Below are 15,965 nucleotides of genomic sequence, written 5' to 3'. Positions count from 1 at the left end.
CATAAAATTGGCACAGTGTTTGTAGTGGCTATTGCCCATATACACAGCAAACACTTTTTGTATATGCATTTCAACCCAAAAGTGTATTCCCATGGTCCAGGCCACCCTTAGGGTCCGAATGTGGTTTTATTCTGCTGAATGATGTGCATATTTTGACAGAATCACCTGAGGGATGATCCGAAAACACTGCTTTCAGAGCAGGTCAAAAATGTGATATACTCTACGCAGATAAAATGGATCTTTACAAATATATAGTCAATGTACTTTGTGATTTAAACAAAAAAAAATCCTAAACTAATCATGATGGTTGTGAAAAGTAGTACATCACCAGCCCAATGCACCAGTTTATCACTCTGCCACCGTTTAAGTATTCCTGCTCAACCTGTTACTAGCAACTGTACATCAGAATGATAAAGCACATTAAGAACAATATTAACAGTTTACTCTCTGGAAAGGGGTTGTTAGAGGCAGTGTATGAGGCACATCTGCCTGATGTCCGCATATCTGGTGATAGAAGAACTAATAGTAAGAGATGGCCTTGAGTTATTACCTGGCCTTTTTTGAGATTCCCTAGAACAGGCAGGTCATATAGTAGGACAGAGTGCATGCTGGTGCGAACACACTCCTTGAGGGGCTGAGAAAGAAACAGGATTGAGGTTGACCTCCAAGAAGAACATTCACCACCTATGTCCTAGGTAACTTCATTTCCTTTTTCCTCTAGCCCTTCTACTTTCTGCAGTTCCCCGGGCATATCCTTTAACCAATATGCATTCAAATTCTCTGTCAATTCCTCCCTGTGGCTGCCTTTTCCACTTCCCTCAGGCTTTTATGGTGCCAGTCCATCTACTTCCTTGTAATGCTCAACCACAAAGGCAACTACAAGGTATATCTCCTCCTCAATCAAATCCCTCTTCTTCTTGAGCGGCCAAACAGTAGATGTTTTGTGGTGTCCTGTCAACGAGTCAATGTAAGGAGAGAAGGGCAGGGTGTGGGGTGTATATATGTGATTGCGGGGTTAATGTGTGTTAGGTGTGTGAGATTTAGGTCACAAGAATGGTTTTCCCCTATTCCTTGTATTCAGAATGCTCCACACCGGTGGGGAAGTTCTCTGCAAGGAGGCAGAGATCTCTGCCACAGGAGCAGAGAACTTGCCCAGTAGGTGTACAGTAGAAATATAACTGCTAAGTTACTAAAACTAGCTTTACAATTGCAGTTTCAGTTGTTGGACACTCCATCACCTCATATTAGAGGGGGAGGCTTCTAAAGCCTACTACAAGGCATTGCAATGACTCCCCATCTTCTCCTACATGATTAATCCGTGAACATAACTCAGTCACTCACACCACTCTTTCTCTTTCCTCGGATAACTGATTCTCTCACTCTCTCACATCCCTACCCTGCCACTGTTACTTTTTTCTCCACTACCACATTTCTTATCACCCTCTTTTTCACGTTTAATTCTTTCATCACCGATTTCCTTATCATCTTAATATTCAGAAACAGCATTTCTGATTCTTTACTCTGATCTTCATCAGGACTACTAATTTTATATGCGATCCTCTCACCACCTTACTCCTTTATATGGTTGGAATACCTTTCGCTGTATCGGTGCCTTATCATATACTGATTTATACATTATTGTAAGAATTTGATTTTAATTCTAGCCTCAAAAAGCAGCCAACGCACTGAGGTAATATTCTCTCTTCTTGGAATATTAAGCACTATCCTGGCATTGTGTTTTGAATTAATAGCAATTCTTTATGTTTTCCTTGGAGGTGCCACCTAGAGGTGCATTGCAAATGTGTTTTCCATAACAGATCTCTCTCTTCTAATTCTCACATGCGCTGCTAATAGTACTAATATTACTAATAGTAGCTGGTTCTTCTTAAAAGTTTAAAAGTTTAATGTGATAATTTGCTGCAGTGTTTGGCATTATTTCGTTGAATTACACCCTTTGGGTTTTTGTGTTGTGCTTTTTTGCTCGCCATTTTATTTCCTTTACCATCTCAATTTACCTCCTATTACTCTTGCATTTTCTCTGTATCATCCCTCCCGTATTATTAATTCCTTGCAGTATGTAAACCTCTGTCATGTAAGGCCAATTGACAAAAGCTTTAATAAAACCTAAAACCTTGTTCTTGGCTTTGATTCTTGCCCTGAGGACACATGGCATTAAGTTGTTTCAATTTTGTATCAGAGTCAAAATATAAGAACTTAGGGCAATGCTAATCATTTATTCATGCACCGCGGGAAAGGGAGAGGGCAGGAATGTGCCAAATGTATCAAGATATGGTGCATTCTTGCTCTCTCCTTGCACTGGTGTATTTTTGGCTGCCTAGCACTAGTGCAGACACCCTCGCACCATGGATCAAGGATGCCTGTGTTTAAGGCAGGATTGTTTTTTTGCAGGAAGGGACAACTTGCTGCACAAAAACAATCCTTTGAGGGTTTTCCCTTATTCTACGCATGCCGCAGAATAGAGCACATATAGAAAGAGGAAAAAATGAAGAGCAATAAAGATATTTCTCCTTGTTTTGCCTGGAAAGGCGTAGCATTTTGATGCATGTCCAGGTCTACCACTCATGGTAAATCTGGCAATACGCCAAAATCCATGGGTGGATGCATGGGAACACCCGCTTTCTTCTAAGGGAACTCCTGCCTGAGGCAGAGAAAATCAAGGCAGTGACTTGCGCTGCCTTGCGTTATTACAGACTTACCAAGCAACACAGGGCCACGCAAGGTACCCTTGTGTGGCTTGGTAAATCTTATCTAGGTTTTGCCTCGCCCTTGCATTATCTTGCGAGGCGCAAGGGCCACGCAAAACTTTGATGAAGATGGCCCCTAGTTTTATTATTGAGGCTTGGCCAGGCCTGGAATAACCATCTCCTAATCTCTATAAAGATCCTGTAGAAAGACCTTTAGAACTCAGTATGGGTGTTGTTAGAACATGAATGAAGGCTGATTTTCAGTTGCAATAGAAGATCATATATCGACTCAGTGTATGTTTTAATGGATTCATGCGAAAGACTCGATCCATGTTGAACACCAAACTAAACTTCTTCTCCTGCAGAAGTAGCCTTTCCTACACTAAAACTAAACTTCTTCTCAGGCAGAAGTAGCCTTTCCTTCACTTACCTGAGCCCTGCAGTCATTAAGAAAGGAATGTGAACCATTAATTAGTAAAGTCTGACGATCTGACCACTTCTTGTTCTAAACTCTGCAACATAATGGTGTGGTCAATAGTGTCAAATACACTGGAGAGTTAGAGAAGCATTTGGAGCACTGGATCAGTTTATTGAATATCTTCAAAAAATATAACTGTACCTCCAGTGGAACAGTCTCTGGAGCTGGATAGGACATAATTTTGGATTGTAGATTCCCCAATATTCGGTGACTTTTCATTAATTGAACGGTTGCCACCTTCTCTACTACATTCAGTACAATTGAAAAGTTGGGATTATAAAGATTAAGGGCCTTATTATGAGTTTTGGCAGTCCAGGAGCAAGCGGCATGCCACCGCTTTGCTCCAGGAGCGCCAAAATCCACCGCCGCCCGCCCACTGGATTACAAGTAATTTGGCAGGCATGCCGTGTCGAGGTGCTGTTTAAAGGCTCATTGTGAGCCTTAAACAGCACCGCCGCGGGACCGCTAGTGCATGTTCCTGTATGGGAAGGAATGCACCATGTTGTGCATGCACCCCTCTGCACAAAGGCACAAGGGGGACCTGCAGGGGCACCCTTTGTTGCCTCAACGCCACCCTTTTCATGGTGGTGCGACCGCCATGAAAAGCATGGCAGTGAGACAACTCAAAATATTCTGAGTGGTGCTGCTGCAACACCGCCAGCATATTCTATCCATTAACTGCTGCCAGTGTGGTGGTGGGTTGACCGCCAACACTGCTACAGCAGTCCCATGGGCTGCCACAGTCGTAATAAGGCCCTAAAAACGTAATTAAAAAGAGCACCTCAAAAATGTAATTTATGTTGAAATATTTTTGGTTGGTTGCCATTGTGCTCTACTGCACGTTTTAATAGTTTTTTTCCCTTGCTGTTGTTTTAATAATTCATTTATAGGAAGGGGCCTGTCCAAAACCAATGCTTAGCATCACATACATGTCATTAGTTCCAGCTCATGGTACTTTTTTCTTTCTTACAATTCCCATTATTTGCTCTATTTTTATTTGTAAAGAACACAATAGGTCAAATAAAGAAATACAGCTAGGAGCATGAATTCTTGTTCTGTCCTACCTTTTGAGTATGTACAATGCTTACTGTTTTTCTGAGCAATGTTTATCTGCATCTACTCTCCCTCCACCACAGCGAGCCAACCCAGTGCACCATGATCTATTCCCGCCAGGGGACTACTGAAACCATCGAGGAGGCTGACGATGAGCATGACGAAGAGAGAAGGGTGTCTGAGGCAGGGCTGGAGGTCGAGGGGGAACGCTACCTGGACACAGAGGGAGCCACTTACTCGCCTGACGCGGACATACCTCTGTTCCCAGCCACCGAAGGGGATGTACCGCCATCCTACAGCAAGGCAGTCAGCTTTGAGCAGCTGTCCTTTAGCTCCCAGGAGGACTCTGCGGACAACAATATGATGGTACTGAGCCCGGATGACAGCCGCACGGATAAGCTGCATGATTCCATCCTGCCGCCCTTGACTCACGAACTCACAGCCAGTGAACTGCTGCTCAACAAGTAAGAAAAGGGGTTTTAAGTCTTTTTAAAACTGTTATGTGTCACAGATTTCCAACACTGGGAGATCACCTTCCGTCAAAGAAGCTCAAAACGTGCCTACTCAGCTAAATCTTTCTGCTGCAAGGTCATCTATTGCATGATTATAGATTTTCATAGAGAAGTATTTACAGCAAGTACAGCAGTACGTTTATGAAATACAGGGAGCAATAAGAGGGCCACAAGTTCATTCTGTACAGCACGTGTTTGCCTAAAAGAGAAGGCTTTCAGGATGCCCCCGAGGGGTTTGCAAAATGTCTATCATAATTACAGGCTGTAGGTTAGTCGGAGCAATAAGTAATCCTGCAGATGGCAGCTCAATAACTTCAAAAACATGAACCCCTCCTCCTCCCCCTCCCTTCCCCAAGACACTCTCATAACTTAGGCCCTCGTGAATCAAGAGCACACATCTACATGGATTGCAGAAAAATGTATTTGTTGCTGCCCTTGTCGTCAGTTCTTATGTTTTGTTTAGGATGGGTGCCTACCGCATTCTAACATTATACTGATCCCTATTTCTATTTGGCAAATAACAAAGTTTTGTGAATATTTGAAAACAAGGCTAACAAATCTGTCTCATAATTTTCGTCACTTAAAAAAATTGCCATCTTCTGTATACATTACTGCTTTGATCATCTTTTTTTTTTAAATTGAGCAAACAAAAAAGACAGGTCAAGAGCCTACCCACACATTTTGTTTGCCCATGTTATTCTCCATTTATGAGCCCCATGGTTCAGTCGATCTTTAAATATTGTTTTTAACTATTACCTTTCACTGACTCCCTACAGTACATTGAGATGTATGATAGAGCAATGCCACTGAGAAGTCCCAGGCGCTTTTCACCATGTCAAGATATCACTCTTGTCAGAATTGACAAGTAAGAGGGGAATGGCCAAACTGAAGGGTGTGAAACTTAAGGCGTTCATATATCATTAACTTGCCTTTATCTTTTGTAGGATGTTTCACGACGAGGAGTTGGAAACTTCTGAAAAATTCTACAAAACCCAACCACGACCGTTGCTTCTCATCTACTCGTTGTACAACACACTAGTGGCCCGGTCAGAAATGGTGTGTTATTTTGTGATTATCCTGAACCACATGATCTCCGCCTCCATGATCACTCTTGTGCTTCCAATCCTCATCTTCTTGTGGGCCATGCTTTCCGTGCCGAGGCCCAGCAAGCGGTTCTGGATGACGGCCATTGTCTACACAGAGGTACATCTGAGCTGCTTGTATCCTAGGCCTCATCATAGACTCAACAGATTAATATAACTGATCACAATATATCTGGCAATTGAAAAAGTCTGTTAGGAAGAGGGATGGAGATGGGATAAAAGGGGAGTGAAGAAATCGAACGCGACAGTGACAGTGAGACTGGTAGCAATGAAAGGAAAGACAGGTGTGAGGGATGAATGTAGTGATTCTGTGGTTGAATTTAAGAATGCTTGATTACGAATGACCAGGATGGGTCCTGATTGGGAATACCCTGGACGGGTATACAGAATGCACTGCACCCAATAATGTCTGATACCCCTGGATTCCAATCTATTGGTAGAATGTATTCCATCTCCTCTGAATATTTTCTCTTGACTGGGAAATAAGATGAGGATTTTAGTACTTACTGCACCAAAGACATTTCCCCAGGTAAATTCTGGCAGGTGTGACCTGTCAAAATAATTGGGTGACATGGACTATCAGGTGCGACAATGTCTGAACAACTCAAAACTCCATCTGCTGCACAAACAGGGGTTTGCCTAGGGGTTGGGATTTTCTGATAATTCATAATCAGACCCTTTGACGCTTAGAGAGAGAGAGGTAGAGGATAGAGAGAAGGAGCAAACGAGAGAGAGAGACAGAGAGAAAGAGAGAGAGAGAGAGAGAGAGTGAGAGAGGGGATTAGGTTTGCATGCAACTATTCTAATCGTTCTGGAGGCTCCTAATTTTCTAATCTTTTTAAAGGCTGCTTACCACACCAAAAACCGCATTTTCAGTAATTAACAGACTTTTTTTCGATGCTAAATTTTGATCGTTCTGCCGTACCAAAATTTCTCAGGTGATCCAGACTTTACTGCACTTGATAACTACCAGGTGCGATAAAGTCTGAACAACTCAGAATTCCAAGGGCTGGACACACTGGGGTTGCACTGTGGTCAGGATTTTCTGACCAGTAATAATCAGGCCCTTTGAGGCTTAGAGTGAGAGATTGAGAGAGAGAGAGTGGGAATTAGGGAGGCAAACAAGGTAACACACCGTTACTATGCGGGCATTACTACGATGTGCTTTTTCTACACATTTTTTACTTTGCATTTACCATTACTACGCATGCAGCTACATAGCATGCTTTTGCTACGCAAAGACTTTTAATGTACAACACTTCTTATCTTTTTTAAGGACTGAGAATATTAATTGTTACTATTAACCGGTTTCAAGGCGCGCAATCTTATCCTTATATGCTATTTATACCCAGGTAACAATCGTCATCAAATATTTTTTCCAATTTGGATTCTTCCCATGGAATAAGAATATAGATTTCACAAAGGATAAACCTTATCATCCTCCAAATATCATTGGTGTTGAGAAGAAGGAAGGCTACGTGCACTATGACCTTGTCCAACTGCTTGCTTTGTTCTTCCACAGATCTATTTTAAAGGTACAGTATGAAAATACATTTTGAAATCAATTCACAAAACAATTTACTGGTGCAAAGAAAGCGTAGGTTCTGAAACAATAAACATATTCAAACGTGTAAAAGGTGCTGCATTCACGAAAGAATCTAGCAGGACGAAGTGTGTGTTTCCTGCATGTGTGTCTTAATGCAACAAGTGGAGTATATTACAACATGTGTTTAATATCCAGTGGTTTAGCAGGGAGGGGGTAGATGGGCCACACACTCACACATACACACATTCAAACACATACATTCACACATGCACACACACGTGCACACACACACACACACACACACACATACACACATCCATTCACAACACTCACTCCCAAATATTTATACATACAAGCACGCATACACCAAACATTTAAAAAAATGCATTTGCCTTGGGGTGGGAAGCCTCAGAGCTCCCAGGAGGGTTGGGACTGCTGCATTGTCTTCTTGGCTGACATTAGGTCAGCCAATGTGGGGAGGTAGCAGTCCCTACCTCATCACAGAGTGGGATGGGGTCAGTGAGAGCTGCTGACCCCACCCCACTCTGTGACGAGGTGTCAGGGATAGACACTCGGCCTTGGGCACTTCAGGGCTTAATACTGAAGCCCCCAGCTCTGAGGTTATCAATGGCATTCCCTTTCTGCATGAGGGAGAAGGCCTCGAGAAGCTTTGCCAGGCTGAAAAGGTCACTGCGCATTTAGCACGTCTAGCTCCTTGATGCCTGACCCGAACAAGAAGAGTGTCTGTCAGTCTGACCTTTGTTCAGACTGACAGACACTCATCTTGTCAGGTCAGGAAAAAGGTGGGGGCGAAGGCCCTGATATCACTTAAGAGTAGGTAGAAAAGTGCATTCGACTAATGATTTGTGCAGTTAAATTTGCCTAAATCTAAATGCATGACTTTGACTGAGTACAAGCTGAGCATTTAATTCCTTAAGGATTGCAAATTACACTTTTGTTACTTAGGTATTAGTTTGTAACCACACAGCGGAGTGACATGTAAAAGAATATGGCCACCTAGCGTCCTATTCCATGATTATTACTGCTGCTTTGATACTCACGAGGCAATCCGGTATTATTTGGGGAATGTTTTGTGGAATAGCTCCCTCTACTGTTAAACATTTCGTAAATTGAATCTATTAGGACATTGTCATAGCAAGAAGGTTAATTGGAGAAACTCTTACAAGACAACTACTTGCCTTACCACTGTAATGTCGCGAGAGACCATGGACTTGTCCACGGCTCTCGCAGTAGAAGGGGTGGTGCCACAGTTGATCACCCCTCCAAAGTCAACATGTAAGGTGGGCTCGACGGATGTTGAGACCACGTGTGTGGGTGTCAATAAAAAGCCCAGGGCTCTGGGCGTGGTTTAGTTCTGTGCTAGCCACTGACTAAATTCACAGTGTCGGCGGTCTTATGTCACAAGCAGGCCTGGCCTAAGTACAATATCACATTGGCGACGAGTTGGTGTCGGCACGTCGCTGACCTACCCTTCATCCACCGTGCTGCCCCTGGCTGCCTCCACGAGCCTGTGTCCACCGTGCAGCTCCCGCCGGCATTTCCGTGTACCCCGCGGTGCGCTGGTGTCGGTCTCGTGTCCCCGCCTGTGTTGGTGGCGTTTAAGGCTCCCCGCCGGTCCGTCATTGCTCATTGGGAGCACGCAGCTTAACGAAGTGCGCGGGCGCGCCCACCCACCTGCCCTGAGGAGTGGCTGCAGCGGCTGGTGCCACGGACACCGAGCGTCATCGCGGTAAGCCTTTGCCGCCTCTCTGCTGCCCCCTCTGGCCCTCAGCGGTATCGCACCGCCTGCACTGTCGATTTCTAGTGAAGCGACCGTCGTCTACAGCGTCAGGTGACCCTGCCCGCGCTCCACTTGCAGCTTCCAGGAACATGTGCCATCCTGCTGCCTCCATGAGCCCGCAGTTTGCCTAATCCTCACCCAGTGAGAGCCGCCAGACCAGTCAAAAAAAAAAAACATTGCCTCCTGGATAACACCTTCCTCCACACACGCTGCATCCCAAGGTGGCCTGCTGCGTCACCTGCCCGTCATCTCTCGGCGCACTGGCCCAAGGACAGACATAGGTCGCGGCTGCACTAAACCTGAGGGGAGTGGTCCACAAAGAGCACGGCGCGCACGCCCTTCTTGCACCCCTTGGCTGGACCCTGGTCGCTGTCGCTTGCTCCACGGATGCCAGCCAGCGCCTGATAGCGCTTCTACGTGGTCCCATACCATCGATGTGGTCTGCAGTTGACGCCCCTGCGCCCTGCCCCGGTGGCTGACCAAACGTTCTGAATCCCGTCGGCCACCCTTCGCTGCACCACCATGACCACTGTCCCACCGCTGGAACACTTCACCATTACTGGCCCACCGCCCTCCCAGGCTGCGCGATGGAAGGAGTGGGTAGAGCGGTTAGAGACTTTCTTCGAGGCGGCAGAAATTCAGGCCCCTCGGCAATGGTCCATGCTCCTCCACCTGGGCGGTGCGGACATTCACAAAATCGCGAAGACTGTCCATGAAGCTGGACCCCCGAAGACCTATATCGCGATGCGCAACGCCATCACGGCGCACTTTGAGCCGTATGCCAACCCGGACTACGAGCGTTTTCTTCTCCATCAGGTGAAACAGCTCTCGGATGAATCTGTCGACGTATTCTATGCCCGCCTCAAGGAGTTAGCAAGCACGTGCACCCTACCCGATGAGGATGATGAGGTCAGGGCACAATTCATCCAGGGCTGCGCTTCGTCAAAACTACGCGAGCGCGTTCTTGAAGAACACAACATGCTAATGAAGGACATCCTGACCTTGGGGCGCTCTAAAGAACTGTCCAAGGCCAGGGCGGCCCATATGGAGCTCATGGCCACGGTTGCCGTAAAGGAAGAACCGTCTGCGCTGTTCACTCCGAAACACGAGGTCCACGACAAAGATCCAGGAAACCCTCAGTCCAAAGGGCCAAACGAAACCCCAAGATCCGCCTCTGTGGATGGTGTGGAGGCCCACTCCCGCATGACGGCGCCTGTCCAGCTTAAGGGAAAACCTGCAGCGCGTGCGGAAAGGTCAACCATTTCTCAAAAGTCTGTCGCTCGAAGCGTCCGCAACAGTCGCAAGGGCCATCACGACAAGTGCGGACGCTTGAGCCGCTCCCGGAGGACTACTCGAGCGGTGACATGGACGAAGATGATGCAGCAACCGTGCACGTAGTGCACATGCTACACGCCTTATCTGCCTCCCCGACAGCAGCGCCCATGTGCACCGTCAAAGTACAAGGACACCCAGTGGCGACACTCATCGACACAGAAGCAACTATCAACCTCATGGCCGTCAGTGCCTACAGACTACTACCCACTCCACCGGCTCTCCGCAGCCCACCCCACTTCGGATGTGTGGAGTATTCCAAGCTGACCTCTCGCACAACGGCATTCATCAGCCATCCACCGCAACGCACAAGAACTGCGCCTCATCCATTTTACCTTCACGGTGCAAGCACACGATCTGGACCGCCTGATAGCGGAGTTTGCACCTCTCTTCGATGGGATTGATGTCTCAAAGGCCCAGCAGTCCACCTGCACATCGACAAGTCGGTAGCCCCAGTCGCCCTCCGGCATAGGAGAATTGCCTTCCACCTCCGCCCGAAGGTCGGGACAGAGCTCTGTCTTTTAGAAGCAGCTGGAATTATTGAACGGGTGCGAGGCCCCACCCCGTGGGTATCCCCCATCGTGGTCGCGAAGAAGCCAAAGCCAAAGCAGTCCGCATCTACACATCGACATGCGGATCCTGAACCTCGCCATCAAGCGGGAGCGGCACCTAACGCCCACTGTTAACGACATCATAGGCGAACTCGCGGGGTCGAAGTGGTTCTCAAAAATGGACCTCCGGTCAGGATACCATCTAGTCCCTCTCCACCCGGACTCTTGCCCAATCACGACTTTCTCCACGCATGCCGGTCTCTGGCGCTACAAACGCCTCAACTTTGGAAACTCCAGCGCGGCCGAAGTCTTCCAAAACATCATCAAGACCGTCCTGCAAGGGCTGGAGGGAGTGCTCAACGTGAGCGATGATATTCTGGTACACGCCCCCTCCCTGGGAGATCACCTCCTTCACCTCAACGCAGTGTTCACAAGCCTCAGAGACTGCGGATTGACCCTACACAGGGAGAAGTGCGAATTCCTGCGACGGGACATCAGCTTCTTCGGGTATCGCTTCTCAGATAAAGGCATCGGGCCCAATCCAACTAAAGTAAAGGATGTCCAGGAAGCACCAGCCCCCATGTCAGTGACCGGAGTCCGCAGCTTCCTGGGCATGGTCAAGTATTGTGGCCAGTTCATCAAGAACCTAACAGACCTGACAGGCCCACTACGTGAACTCACAAAAACCACCACCCATTAGACCTGGGGCCCGGAACAAGAGCAAGCGTTCCAGCAGACGAAAGCCACCCTATCCGCAGACACCACGCTCGCTTATTTCGACCCACGCCACGACTCTCAGCTAGTGGTTGACGCCAGCCCCACAGGCCTCGGCGCCATTCTGGCACAGCGTCAAGACTGTGGAGAATGGGTGCCAGTTGCCTATGCGAGCCGGACCCTCACGCCTACGGAACAGCGTTATTCGCAGATTGAGCGAGAAGCCATAGCGATCCTCTGGGAATGCTGACACTTTCACATCTATTTATACGGCCATCCGTTCATGGTCATTACCGACCACAAGCCCCTGGTCCCACTTTTCCAAGGCTCCTCGTCTCGACCTCCCCCGCGAATTGAAGAGTGGATCCTGCAGCTACAGGAGTTCCAGCTAATGGTAGAGTACAGGCCGGGCACCAGAAACCCTGCCAACTTCTTGTCGCGGCACGCACTGCCAGCCACCCCTCCGGAAGCCGCCGCCAATGAAGACTACGTGCGAATGGTAATAGAGCGGTCCCGGACACTCCCGATATCGCTGCAAGAAGTCGTAGCTGCCACACGTGACGATGACTGCCTCCAAATAGCCATATAAGCAGTCTCCTCAGGGGACTGGCTACCGCTACAAAGTCCCTTACCCATGCGGACGGCGGCGGCCCAAGCAACGCTGAAATCCTTGCACCAAGTCCGCCACGAACTGTCAGTGTCAGCCGATGGCTGCCTGCTGCGGGGCCCACGCTTTGTCCTACCGGCAAGCCTCACCAGACTAACCGCCCTCCTTGCCCATGGCGCACACCAAGGGATCGTCAAATCAAACAACCATCTTCCCAGCAAAGTCTGGTTCCCAGGCCTGGACCACCAAATAGAATCACTTATACAGCACTGTCCCGTGTGCCTCGCCACGAGCCTACCAAGCAAACCGGCACCGATCCTCACGGAAGCAGGCCCGAGCAGCCCATGGGAAAGAGTAATTGCAGACTTCTGCAGTTTGCCAGGGGGAAAACACATGCTTGTGTTTGTGGACGACTTTTCCAGGTATCCGGAAGTCGAAATCGTAACCTCAACGTCCACCGCAGAAGTCATCCCCAAATTGGAAAAAGTGATAGCTACCCATGGACTCTTCAGTGAGCTCTGCACTGACAATGGGCCACCGTTCAACAGTGTTGAGATGGCCGAGTATCTCGCTTCCCACAATATAAAGCACCGAAAAATAACACTGAGGTGGCCTCAAGCCAATGGGGAGGTTGAACGGATAATGCGAACACTGAACAAAACGATCCAGATTGCGCTGGCCGAAGGACTAAACCTAGAACGGGCAGTATACCAGTTTCTCCGGGAGTGCCGGCTCACCCACCACTGCACCACCGGCATCTCCCCAAGTAGGCTGTGTTTCGGCCGGGTGGTTACGGACACCATCCCCCACCATTCTGTTTGGGCGGAAATGGCAAGTCCCCCAAATCTGTCAGACCACAGGCGAAGGAAGACCAACGCAGCGGCATCCGAGGAAAGATATGCCAGAGGGAGCCCCTTTGCCGTGGGTGATCAGGTGCTTGTACAAGACAGACACCCAGGGGGGAAATTCCGAACACCCTTCAAGCTACACCCGTGGACAGTCACCGCCGTAAAAGGCACCATGATGACGGCCCAGCGAGGCCTAGAGACAGTTACCCACAATGTATCTTTCTTTAAGAAAGTCCTGCCCCCGGATGAGGGCGAAGCCTCTGAACCTTCAGGACAAAACGGAAGCCCCCTAGGTGAACCCGGAACCCCTAGCCGTGGAGTGGCGGGACCCAGGCGATCAGACACCGGGGACCTTCCCACTGGCCAGCCACACCCGTCGATCCAGGACCAAGGGTCTAGTGACCAAAGCCCGAACTCCATCAGCGATCCAGTTGACCAGCCTCCAGGGTCGCAACTGCGAAGCAGTCAGAGCAGGTACCATCTCCGGCCCTGTCCTCAGCCATCTCAGAAGTACAAGGACTATGTGACCAACGGCTAGTCGGCGACGGGGTCGGGTCGCAGCCCGGGTGAGCAGCCGTCCAGAGCATCCAAGTAAGACTGTTCCATTTCCTTTATGTTGCGACCGATCTTGAACGGTCTGGATTAAGAGCCTGTGTTTATGCTTATGTTTTCGAGACTATGTTTATCTCATTTATATCTCCTGGTAAAGGAGGACTGTAATGTCGCGAGAGACCATGGACTAGTCCACGGCTCTTGCAGTAGAAGGGGTGGTGCCACAGTTGATCACCCCTCCAAAGTCAACATGTAAGGTGGGCTCGACGGATGTCGAGACCACGTGTGTGGGTGTCAATAAAAAGCCCAGGGCTCTGGGCGTGGTTTAGTTCCACGCTAGCCACTAACTAAATTCACATTGTCGGCGGTCTTATGTCACAAGCAGGCCTGGCCTAAGTACAATATCACAACCACGTGGCAGTACAGCAGTACGACGGGAAAGTGGAGAGTAAAGAAATAAATAAATAAAAGCACTCGGCGATGCTGCGAGTGCAAAATAAGTGCTTATATGTATATATTATATGTATTGATTTTCCAGCTTTGAAAGATCCTTTCTTTTCGGAACTTGCCAGAAGAAAACGGACTCCAGTTTCTTTGTGCTTCTGTAGATTTATGTAGTGTAAAATGTCGCCATGACACGTTTCGGGCTCCGCAGCCCTTGATCACATGACATGACTATGACTTTTTTTCCCTTTTAAAGTGACAGTGCATTCATTCAACAACCATGACAACAGACTATCATGTTGTCTTCTGATTAATCTGTTAGCAGCAACGTATATGGTACTTATAATATCACAAAATGTATCATCTTTGTGCCATTGTACAATTATAATATCTACGATAATATCTGTTTAAATACAAGATAATCATAATGTTTAAAAGAATTGCCTGATCTATTGTTCACACTTCTTCAAAATACCATATGGAATTATATATACAATAAGTAATAAAAACCTCTCAGTGGTCCATTATTAACGTTTTGGCATAAAGAGTACATAAAACAATTGGGGACCATGTATATTTATGCAGATAAGCATCTCCCCGTGTTTATTCTGCTCCTGACCCCACATTTCTGTATCATCTCTGATTGAATTAATTACAGGTGTCATAGACAAATAAAACCGTAATGGAGCCTATATCATGCTGTAATGAGTTAAAATGAAGGTCAGGTCGTCTAATTCGCTACATGTAAAAAGTGCTTAGAAAGTGCTAGAAAGTGCGTAAATGCAAAAGCTGTTTAGAATTAAACATTACAAATTATCCAAAAAGTGATTTTTTTTAAACTGGGAAAGATAAAGTAGATACAGGGATTATGTGCGGATATTAGAACATGCAGCCAACAATTTTTTGGGTTTATTTATCCCCAAATATGATTCATTGTCATGGTTGGCTACATATTTTAAATGTTCATAACTTTTCAAAGATTATTCTACAATTTTCAATCGTTCAAATTTTAACTAAAGATAGAATCTCATAACCTTAGAGCCATGCAAAAAGGTCCTCTGTTGTATTGAGACCATTTGGACTCTTACTATCAAACTCTAGAATATATTGAGTTTCTAGTTTTCTGAGATTGGCCTCCCTGTTACCGCTGCATCTTAAGGGAGTTATAGAATCCACAACAAAATATTTTAGATCTTGTACTAGATTGTTGTGGACCTTCTTAAAGTGGCGGGCAACTGGATAACTCGGATCTGAGTTGGAAATAGCTCTTATGTGTTGGAGGACTCTCTTATTGACTGGCAGCTTAGTGCTGCCTATGTATCTAAGTCCACAAGAGCACTCCAACACATAAACACCGTATTCAGTCTTACAAGTTAAAAACTTAGATACCAAGGTAGGAGCAGTTTTAAAAGGGGTAGTGTATGAGTTTTTGTTATTACCAACTTGCATGCTTTGCAAGTAGAGCATTTTTTAAACCCTTTTTGTCCCGACAGTTAGTTCTTATTTGGAGTAATTTTTGGGCTGCTCTTTACCAAATAATCACTAGTAGATGTTGCCCATTCGGTACGTAATGGTAGGATCTCTAGGAAATAATTCCCCCATGCCAGTTCTTTCTTACAACTCGGCATATATCATCTCTCTGTCTGCTGTATGTCAAAATAAGTCTCGGATTGCTTGATTTAGAAGTGGGATTTGAATCTGATTTGTTGTTAGCTTTTG

General features: G+C 46.9%; 1 protein-coding gene across 3 annotated transcripts in view; it reads left to right on the top strand.

Moving 5' to 3' along the window:
• Positions 1-15,965, top strand: part of PIEZO2 (piezo type mechanosensitive ion channel component 2) — a 1,161,909-nt gene that overhangs the window by 1,025,954 nt on the left and 119,990 nt on the right. For all 3 annotated transcript variants that reach the window (XM_085607342.1, XM_085607341.1, XM_085607340.1), the window contains 3 exons: positions 4,320-4,700; positions 5,693-5,951; positions 7,204-7,386. In XM_085607342.1, the coding sequence (XP_085463468.1) occupies positions 4,320-4,700; positions 5,693-5,951; positions 7,204-7,386 (823 nt within the window). The remainder of the gene's footprint in view (positions 1-4,319; positions 4,701-5,692; positions 5,952-7,203; positions 7,387-15,965) is intronic.

This window comes from Triturus cristatus, chromosome 5_2, assembly GCF_964204655.1.
Source record: "Triturus cristatus chromosome 5_2, aTriCri1.1, whole genome shotgun sequence".
NCBI lineage: Eukaryota > Metazoa > Chordata > Amphibia > Caudata > Salamandridae > Triturus > Triturus cristatus.
The sequence above is the reverse complement of the archived record's forward strand: the minus strand, read 5'-3'. Positions and strand labels throughout refer to the sequence as shown.